The 10,704-nt window shown below is 39.7% G+C and overlaps 1 protein-coding gene across 1 annotated transcript in view; it reads left to right on the forward strand.

Moving 5' to 3' along the window:
• Positions 1-10,212, forward strand: part of LOC143721275 (uncharacterized) — a 41,777-nt gene extending 31,565 nt beyond the window's left edge. The window contains exons 33-48 of the mRNA XM_077211562.1: positions 1,495-1,761; positions 3,998-4,182; positions 4,387-4,456; positions 4,572-4,702; positions 4,794-4,825; positions 4,918-5,065; positions 5,344-5,436; positions 5,636-5,676; positions 6,100-6,219; positions 6,719-6,814; positions 6,920-7,039; positions 7,526-7,624; positions 7,732-7,851; positions 8,545-8,584; positions 8,781-8,898; positions 9,692-10,212. Of these exons, the coding sequence (XP_077067677.1) occupies positions 1,495-1,761; positions 3,998-4,182; positions 4,387-4,456; positions 4,572-4,702; positions 4,794-4,825; positions 4,918-5,065; positions 5,344-5,436; positions 5,636-5,676; positions 6,100-6,219; positions 6,719-6,814; positions 6,920-7,039; positions 7,526-7,624; positions 7,732-7,851; positions 8,545-8,584; positions 8,781-8,898; positions 9,692-9,857 (1,846 nt within the window). The 3' untranslated portion in view covers positions 9,858-10,212. The remainder of the gene's footprint in view (positions 1-1,494; positions 1,762-3,997; positions 4,183-4,386; positions 4,457-4,571; positions 4,703-4,793; positions 4,826-4,917; positions 5,066-5,343; positions 5,437-5,635; positions 5,677-6,099; positions 6,220-6,718; positions 6,815-6,919; positions 7,040-7,525; positions 7,625-7,731; positions 7,852-8,544; positions 8,585-8,780; positions 8,899-9,691) is intronic.
• The last annotated feature ends 492 nt before the right edge of the window (positions 10,213-10,704 follow it).

A 10,704-nucleotide genomic window follows, 5' to 3' on the forward strand; every position in this document is an offset into this window, starting at 1 on the left:
CAATTCTCTCGAAGGGGACCTCCATTAAAGGAAGGCCGGTGGGTTTACCAACTGACATTCACGACAAGATGCGCACCACTTGCGCACGTTCTTGTGAATGCCCGGCCAAAAAAATCGGGTCATTAGACGATTTAGTGTAGCTGTTTGCCCTAAATGCCCAGCCATCGGATCACAATGAGCCGTCTGGAAAAGCATTTCCCGACGGCTTTTCGTAACTAATAACTGTGTTGTATCTTGCTTTGTCTGGGCGTCCTGGGTCACCCGATACAACTTATCTTTTATAATTGCGAAATAAGGATATGAAAGGGGTCGGTCTGGGTGGAGAGGCTGTCCGTCGATTGTGCGGACCTGATCAAATGCATTTTTAAGCGTTTCATGTCGGGACTGCTCCAGAGGGAAGTCATCACGCTCCGAAAGATCCTGTCTTTCAATAGCGTTCCGCTCCTCTGGCGCAGGTTCCGATGGTCCCGGTACAGCCTCTCCCACCTGAGCGACCGCTCTCCTCCCCCGCTTCCTTTTAGTCCCAGAAACACCCGCACATAAATGTCCCCATAACACTTTAAACCCCGGCCAAATGGTCCCTAAAATTAGCGGTTGTCGGAGGTGCTGACTTACGGCTACCTCCACACTATGCTTTTGACCCCTAAATTGGATCGTGACTGGCATTAAGGGATAATCCACCACTTCCCCTTGCACACACCTTACCTTAACCATGCGGCTATTATCCAATGCCCCAGGTTGAATCATACTTTGATTGAGGTTTGGTTACAGCCTGAATCCACCAAAGCCTGAAAAGTACCCCCCTTTATACTCACTGGTATTTGGTACAACCCAGCTCGATCGGGGGCGGCCTGCGGTGTGTCAGGGACCCTGACCAGGGTCCCCACCTCCATCACTGGACACTGATCGATAAAATGACCAGGGTACCCGCAACGCCAACAGGCCGGCCCAGTCCTTCCCGCCACCCTCAGTGACAGGCTCTGCCCCGGTGCCGGTCCTCCAACGGGACGCCGGCCTAGGAGAGAAATTCCCACGGGAGCTAGGGAGAGGGACAGGGCGAGAAGAAACAGAGGGAGGGGGAAGAGAGGGAGAGAGAGAAGCTGCTGGTAGGGGTTCGCCTACCCCTGGGCACGCCACCATCTGGTCCTCCACCAACTGGATGGCGTGGTTCAGCGACTTCGGGCGGTGGCACTGGACCCACTGCGCGGTCCTCCGGGGGAGCCGCGCCACGAACTGCTCCAGTACCACCTGGTCGATAATTGCCTCGACATCAAGTTCTTCGGCCATCAGCCATTTGCGGCATGCATCCCGGAGCTGTTGCGCGAAGACGAAGGGCCGACCAGACTCCCCAAGCTCAAGGGTCCGGAACCGCTGTCTGCTTTGCTCAGGGGTCCGGCCGACCCGCTATAAGATGGCGTGCTTGAGGTCTCGATAGACCAGGAGGTTCGGGACTGGCAATTGCTGTGCGGCGATCTGTGCCTCTCCGGACAAAAGCGGGATCAACCGCACTGGCCAGTCCCCGGGCGGCCAGCCCCAGGCTTCGGCCGTTCACTCGAACAGGTCGAGAAACGCTTCCGGGTCGTCCTGTGGACCCATCTTGTGGAGCGGGATGGTCTGGGCCGAGGCTGAAGCTGGCGTTGATGGTCCGGCCCGTCCCTCCCGGTCCATCCAGCTCCGGAACCTGCTGGGCGCGGAGGAGCGCCTCAAACCGGCGCTCCTGTTCCTCCTTCACGGCCAGCACGGCACGATGTTGTTCCTGGTGTAGACCCGCAAGCGCGTGGATGACATCCGCAAATGGGGACGGAGACTGTCTGGCGGCGGCTTCTTCTTCCATCCCGGGTTTCGGCACCAGTGTAACGATGGTTCAATATGAGGGATGAAAGAAGACAAGGGTCGACGTAACGGGGACTCTTACACTTTATTAAACAAACACAAAAATAAAGAAAAGGTGCGCCACATGCGCCTTCACCGTAGACACGTCTACAGCACAGTTCATAAATACTCTTGCCTGCTGACACAGCTCTCAGTCCACTTTTATCAAACTCTTCCCGTTGTGTAAACTCAGTCCCTTCATAAAACTCTTTCCGATGGGTATCCTCAGTCCGTTTGTCAGCCAGCAGGTCGTGAGTGTTTGGTACGAGTCCCCAGTCCTTCTCTCTCCCGCTCTCTTGCACCAGCCAGTGAGACCATGCGGTCTCCCCACGCCAATTACTGCAATCAGACACAGGTGTTCGTCATTTTGCACTTGACCCACTTACTTACCGCTCGGCTCCTCCCTCACTCTCCCGCTGCAAACTCCGCAAAACCACACCCCCCTCATCACATTAACCAAGATGATAAATGTAAATGCTAAAAAGTTAAGGGCCCAAGATTGAACCTTGAGGAACACCAGATTGCACTACACCAGTATCAGACCTGCAACCACTCATAAAAAGCAGTAATCCAACAGGTGAAGCGTAATCGCAGTAAAATAGGCAGTCTTCACTTGCTCAAAAACCCTCAAAGAGAACTCAAAATAAACTAAATAACAAACAGGCGAGAGGAGCGGCAGGCTAACGCGCCACCGTACCCTTTCAAACCGGATACATTTATTTAGGGCAGTAATCTTGTTGCTCCCTACATTCTTGTTTATCAAGACATTTTGCTTGTGGACCTTGACTGCTCCTGACAATGCGCTGATTTCAAATTATTTACTATTCTTCTGTGGGAATTTTTTTATACCACCCCACCACATAAAAAAAAGAAAGAAAAAAAAGAAGCAGCAGTCTAGATCTGACCCTGACTGTTAGCAGTAGGTAGCAAGGCAGCTTTTGGAACAGAGCTAATTTATCATAAGAACATGTGTCAAATTTCATTTGTGTGTGTTTGACATAATGTGTAGTTTGTTTGTAATACCGAGTAACACTATTAAACTTTATATTATGCCTATTAAACAGTGATATACTTCAATTTACAAGTCACCATTTTACAGTGTTTTAAAGGAAAATTTCACCCAAAAAAAATGAAAATACTGTCATTCCAAACCTGAAATTATTTCTTCTGTGTAGAAGAATATATATCTGTATAAAAAAATAGTTGTCCTGACGGCTCTTTTCCATACAATTACTATTACTTTTACTTCTACTTAAGTGAATGAGCAACAGGTATTGTCAAGCTCCAAAATAACAAAAATGTACCATACAGGTAACATAAAATCCCGGTACACATTGTACGATTTTGGGCTTTCCCAGACGAAAGATGACCAATAGTGGCAATTTCTGTGGTCGTGGCTCCTAAACGGTGGCCCTACAGTGAGAGAGGTTTAAAGATGGCCAGTGTGACGGTCTTGCGACCAAAGATTTTTTTTTTTTTGCTACGACCTACGTCTACTGACTAGCCAATAAAAACCCAACACGGCCTATTGATCAAGGTGACATGATGCTAAAACTTAAAACTACTTACCTCATGCTCCATTTGCAAGATTGGCATGCTAAGTTTCCAAAGCCATGACCTTGGCCATATCATCTTCTTTCACTTCCTCCTCTTTTTTTAAGCGCATAAAAAAAAACACAATTGCCAAAGTGCGATTCATCTTGCTCTATACGTTTACCACTAGTGCAGGCTGATGACGTTTTATTCTTCTATACTAACTTGCGTCGTAGAGTACAGTATATACATGTCGTACCCAAGGTTATTAGATCCACGTCTGTAATGATCTTGATTGCCGAAATCACACACTCTGTAGCAGGCATTGAACAAAGAAACACTACAATGAAAGTCACATGTTGACTTTCCCTGAAGGACCATTGTCCAGCACAATTTAGCTCTAGCCATAATCAAACACAGTTCAACAAACTGATCAAGGTCCTTCAGGATTAATTGAAAATTTCAAGCAGGTGATTTTGATCAAGGTTGGAGCAAAACTGCAGGACAGTGGTCCAGTTTTTTTTAAAAATTTTATCTCTGAAAAAAAAAATGTTGCTATATTGAAAGTCACAATTTTGCATGTTCTTCACAGATTATTTGAAAAATGCCATGGGGTTGTTCCATATCAAAGCTATTATGACGCATGCAAATATGACGTGTGTGCCATTAAAAATAAGTCTGTTGCGTGTATCAGCCTGGAGGCCTATGCACTGCAATGCGGCCTGCAGTCTGTTTGTGTGGACTGGAAAAACTCAGCTGACCTCAAAGGGCTATGCGGTAAAACAGCTAAATTCAGCTAAATACAGCATCATTGCAGTACTTTATAGCATTTATATGTATTTTCTTTCAGTATTTATTTTAATACTCCACTTTAATGCTCCTCAACTGTGGCAATTCATTATGTTGATATAGTAAGCATACCTAACCCATTTGCACTTATAAGAGGACTCTGAAGTTATTAATTGTTTGTTTCCATAACAGAATACAAGTGCCCAAGTAACAAAGTCTACAAGGCATGTGGGCCTAAAATTGAAAAAACCTGCAGTACAAGGTAATGGTCTAATCTCTAGTCATGACATAACATCATCTTTGTGTGAAGTAAATGTAATACTAAATGCTCCAAATATTACAGTATGTAACAGTCTTCTATTGTATTTAAATACCAGATACAATGATATGTTTGTGGAAAAAGATTGCCAAGGAAAAGATTGCCAAAACACATTCATGGAAGGTTGTGTCTGTCCTGACAACACATATCTAGTTAGTTCAACAACAGATAAATGTACACCTAACTGCGGTAAGAAATGTTACTTCATTTACTGTCTGTTTATAGATTAATGCTATTTATGCCATACTTTTGTTAATTTTGTATCAATCCCTTCTTGTAGATTGCATGGGCCCTGATGGGTTACCTAGACTGGTATGTCTCTGTTGTGGATTACACAAACTACATTAGTTACATTAACTAACTAGCATTAACTAACTGTCACTAATGATCATCTTCTTTTGTAGCCCGGGGATACATGGGATTTTAACTGTACCATATACAGCTGCTCCAGTGACAGCTTTGGTGTTGTGAAAAAGCCTGTTGAGTGTCCCACCATTAAACCCTGTGGCAAAGAATACAAAACAACAATTAAAAACTGCTGTCCAACCTGTGGTTAGTCAAAATTAAGTCATTCTGAATATATAAAACTTGTTATCAAGTACTTTTGTGACAGTGCATCATAATAAAAATTAAGAATTTGAAACAGACAATCACTTACAAGATATTCAGACAGTTTGACAACAAAAATGACTAATCTAGTTTGGGACCACCTTAAAATGTGTTCCACTTTTGAGCTAAAAAAATCGAACTAAAACAAACATCCATCAAAATGCATCCAAACATTCAACAATTGTTTAAAATGACTCGCTGTTTCATGTCAACCCATTCAGAGTGTGATCTCGAGCTGTGTCTTCAGAAGAAATGTGATGTGGGATTTGAGTTGGCAGCAAATACGACTAATAATAGTTGCTGTCCAGCCTGTGGTAAGTCTCAGATTTTTAATTCATCTACATTTAAACCAGTAGTCTGAGTAATTGTTCATATATAATTGCTGTTACAGTATACATAATTTACAAGGAAATTCAATGGACATATTTTGTTGCATATATGTCAGCATATATGTCAGGATTTACTGAACTGAATTAGTAAGCAGTTTCTAATATTATTTATTTTTCTGACCAGTTCGCAAAGATGTCTGTGTGTACAATAACACCGAATACAAGGTGAGGTGCTAGGTTTATTTGTTTACTCTAATTACATCTAATAGGAAAAGTCTGGAATTTTAAAATGACACAAAGGCAAACACCACTGTTAAATTGAATGTCATGTTTTGGGTGTAATTTGTCAGTTCTGTTGGTCTGCATTTTCACAGCTTTAAAATTTTAACATTAATGATAACGTTTTGACAAGCTTTGAGCAGAATGAGGGTGGGTAGATGACAGAAGCAAATGTGAATGGATCATATGTACCATATTGTTTTAGACTTTTTTTACATTAATCATGTAATTTAATTATTACAAATACACAACATCTGAGGGGGTTTGAATGGGCATGATGCTTATGGCATAAAGGAAGTCCATAATCTTTTTTTAAACTGTGAACAACAAATGTTGAGTTCACATTCCTTACTTTGTTCTTCTCTCTAGCCTGGAGTTAAAATCCCTATGGAGCCTTGTGTGGAATGTTACTGTGAAATGGATAAAGACCCAAAGACTCAACTACATAATGTGAAATGTTTTACTAAAGTCTGTGCACCTTGCGCTGAGGTAATAATTAAAATATACACTTTGAGTGAAGCGAACAATAAATGTACCATTATTTTTTTAAATTTATAGTTTGGATGGTTACAGTACCAGTCGTGTGTTTAACTACTAAGAATGTGTTATATTATACTGTAAACTCCCAACCATATATAAAAGATTGAAATTCACAGACATTTGGCTATACTGTCTGCGCAGCCTCTCTCAAGGAGAGACCATTGTTCATACCATCTCATTTAAAGTATGTCCTGTACCTCTCTACCGACCTCTTCCTCCCTATTGCCTCTGCTCACCTTCCCACACCATTGGTTTGCAATCCTGATTGTGGATGTCTTCTTTATTTCACACACCCATTTATTGGTCCTCTAGAACCCAGAAAGAGAATCACTGGTTATCACCTCTTGCTCTTTCCTCAACCCTTTACTCATGATAGAGTTAAATAATCTGAGTTGTAAATGCAGAAAAGGTGATTATTAAAAAGACAAACTTGTTTTTGCACCTCAAGGGCTCTGAATCTGTGAAACAAGAAGGAGAATGCTGTGGAACATGTGTACCAAAGAACTGTACTTACATGGCGGACAACACTACATATACTCTCCAGGTACATCTGAAAAAGACTTTTGAACTTTTCTTCATTCTTTCAGTTCCCCAAACAAAAATCTGCTCTGTTCTTCAATCCTCACGAAGTATGTCTGTCTTTTGTTAGGTTGGAGAAGTCCATAATTACAAATGTGAAAATGTAACCTGTCGTGAAATTAATGGCTCGCTTGTGACTGAGAAGAGCATAAGAGAATGTCCTTACTTGAGTTCACAAAGCTGTGGGGCTGTAAGTAGAAGCTCTAGCTTCAACTCCACGCATGGCACACTTGCTCTGGTTGTATTTTGCATGGCTGTCGCTTTCTGAAGTAGCCTATCACCAGGATTTTACAGGGGTGATATTGCCTTCTTGTTTACCAGCTAAACTTTTACATGCAACCAAATAATCAATAAGTAATCAGATTGACGGCTTTCTTTAATAATAATATGTATTGTATGCAGCTAGTGTGGTAATGCTTAACATTTGTAACTACCCAATACATACATTACACATCTTACCTTTGTGGATTTAAGACAAGTTGGAGGTTATCTTAACTTTATAATATGTTATTTACAATGATTTTTAAAAACATTATTTTCAAGAATACAAAATACTCTTAACTTTATTCTTAAATTGAGAAACAAGAATGTTTTGTGAATCCGACCCTGGTTCTTTTTAATGAGTCTGTGAAAAGGAGAGAAATATTCAAACTAAAACATGTTTTTACACACAAAGGGGCAATCATATGAGAAAAAAGATGGAGAGTGCTGTGGAGATTGTACACAAATGAAATGTATATATAATGCGCCAGACAACACCAGACATATTCTCAAGGTACATTTGAAAACATTCTCAAACTTTTCTTCATTCTTTCAGTTCACTAGACAAAAAATCTGCTGTATTCTTCAATCCTATTATAGCCTATCTGTCTTTTTGTTTAGAATGGAGAGGGGTACAAGTTCAAATGTACGACTGCTACCTGCCATGTAGTGAATGGCTCGTTTGCTATTGTGGAGAGCGTTAAAAAATGCCCTGACTTTAATCCAGGGTACTGTGAGCCAGTAAGTACAATCTCTATATTTAACTCCATACATGACACACTTGTTCAGTTTGTATTTTATATGCCTGTTGCTTTCTGCTAGTGCTTAAGTATGGACATATAACTTTTTTTCCCCACATTTCTCCAGACTAAGGTCAATGTCAATGCAGTTGGGTTTTAGTAATCAAACAGGGGAAAAATTCCTGTCATCATTTACTCAACCTCATGTTATTCCAACCACTGAAAGAGGATGAGGGGCCATGGGCTGTCAGGTTCATAAAAACTTTAAAAGTAACCCGTACAACTCTTACTCCAAGGCTTCTTTACAATATGTGAGGAACTGACCAAAATTTAAGTTGTCGTTTGAACAGCATGGTCAACATTCACGTGCACTGTCCAAAAAAGACCTGCTTGGAAATTCTGCGATAAATAACACCTTTTGTGTTTCATACAAGAAAGAAAGTAATAAAGGATAAGTAACTGATGACAAAACGGTGTGAATTATTCCTTTAATACTCTAGATGTCAGTGTTAACATGTTCAACCTGGGATTAGAAATTTGTGTAGTAAAATATGTACTTTTTGGGTATGTCTTTTTAGTATGAACGTGCAATATGTTTAGGAAAATTGGATTCATGTTTTGAGAGATTTGACCATATTTTAAGAAAAATAATGCGTAAATAATGTTCTCTTTTCTATTATTTGTGTCTTTACAGGGAACAATTAAATTTGACGTGGATGGATGTTGCGAAATCTGTAAGATATTCTTTATACAAACCTTCCTGACACAGTATTTATTAATGTTAAAATGGTTTTGTCCACCCTATTGTGTTTATGTAGCTCATTTATGTTAAGTAAATTAAAAACATTATAATAAGCACTACTTAAAATGCAATGCATGTACTGTTCATGAGATTTTGTCACAAGCTTACCTGCTTCCATTATCTTTCAGGTGAACCCAGCAACTGTGTTCTTGGGAAGAACGTCACCCGTCTGCATGTTGATGACTGCACTTCCATCGAGGATGTAGAAGTCACTTCCTGCAATGGCCACTGCGACACCAAATCAATGTGAGAGCATTACACACCTAATGATCTCAAACATGGTCAATAAATTCTTAACCTTTAGGAAATGTGGATCGTCAACCACAATGTAATGTGAACAGTTTTATTTAAATTGTATTGTATTATTTTTTTAACCCTGTTACCAACATTTGGCAATAAAGATTAAATAAGTATCAATATTATAACATTTTAAAATATAAAATAAGGAAAAATTAAAAACAGGGTTACAAATTCAGCTTAATTTTAGTTTTCACTCAGTTGGGCCTAAATGTTGATTTGCAGTTATTGATAGATAAACTTATATTTCCCATTAACTTAAGCTAAATAAAACCACCATTTTAAAGAGGGGATACAGACATTTGATGCATTTAACATGCTAGTTTTTATGCTAAGTCGATGTTATGTTAGATAACAGTTTATCTAAAATATCTAATAGTTCCCACAAGAAAAAGAAGCAATGCTTTAAACATAGTAATGGGACACCTCATTGAACTATGTTCATGAAATGTGAGGGGAACTGACTTCACATCCACTAAAAATTGCCTTGACACCAGCTGCTGAAAGGTCTCCAAACAAAAAATGGCTCAGAAAAGAGAACTTAGGTCTGCAGAAATCTCCAACATAATTTGTAAGCAGTAGCTATCTGGTTTGATATATTGTCAGGTATTCAATGAAATTCATGCACTTTTTAGTGTGCCTTAGCATCCAAACCTTTGTATGGATACTGTATAATAAGATCAACTCACAATCAGCTGTGCTACACTCATATGAATGGTGTTTTTTGGTGTTTCCTGCACAGGTATTCAATGGAAAAGAACATCATGATGCACAACTGTTCTTGCTGTCGAGAGGAGACAGTAAAGAATCGACAGGTGATGCTGAAGTGTGCCAATAGCAGTGAGATCCTTCATCACTACATGTACGTTGAGAGCTGCACATGCACTCCTACCAAATGTGTGGACTAGAAGAACTCTGGATAAAAAGATCCTGCTTGACTTCGGCTGATTTAAAGATGACTCAACAATCTGTCACTAAAAAGCAATCATTTTAAAATATATAACTGAAAATAACAATGATTTAAGCTGACTGTTGTAGTGCATTAATGGCTAAAATTATTTTGGCAAATATTGCACCACTTATTTCTTCTTTGTGGTTTGAGGTATATAGTTAACTCTAAGCATAATCTATTTAGTCGGTTCTTGAAAGGGGCATTTTTGTATTCTTTTGACTCTCTGGTAATGCATGATATACTTATGTATTTCTCTTCCCAATTAATTGAATTAAAATCAAAATAAAGCATAATAAAGAGCATAAATTACAGTCTCCTGAATGTTTTCACACATTGATTAAATTGGAGTACAAACTTTGAGCTGAAAGTAATTCTGCTGTTTTACTTGATGAAATGTAGGATTTATTTTTCTTTTTACTGGTATCTTACTCTGAATTGATCATTTTAGGCCATTTTGCATTGTATTCTTAATCTACAGTATATGGTTTCATATTTGCAATGCGAATCCTAAAACTTTCCTATGAACATCTTTAATTTAGATTTTAAATTCCTCTATACCTACATTAAGCATTCAGCACTCTTTTAATGTTGTATTCTATTTACTCTCTTTCGCAAAACACAACCATTTTCTATAGCCTATTAAATAAATGTAAAATATTTAGCCTCTTCTTTGATAATTCAATAGTGATCATCACTCACGTGAACAAGCAACGATTTGCCTCCAATTGACGATCTTTATTAACTGTCTGCGAGCGAGAAATCAGCTCTAAAATCGTCTAGTGTGTGGTTTGTAATGAAACAAA

This window comes from Siphateles boraxobius, unplaced genomic scaffold, assembly GCF_051911475.1.
Source record: "Siphateles boraxobius isolate OS27281-9 unplaced genomic scaffold, OSU_SipBor_1 65, whole genome shotgun sequence".
Classification (NCBI taxonomy): Eukaryota; Metazoa; Chordata; class Actinopteri; order Cypriniformes; family Leuciscidae; genus Siphateles; species Siphateles boraxobius.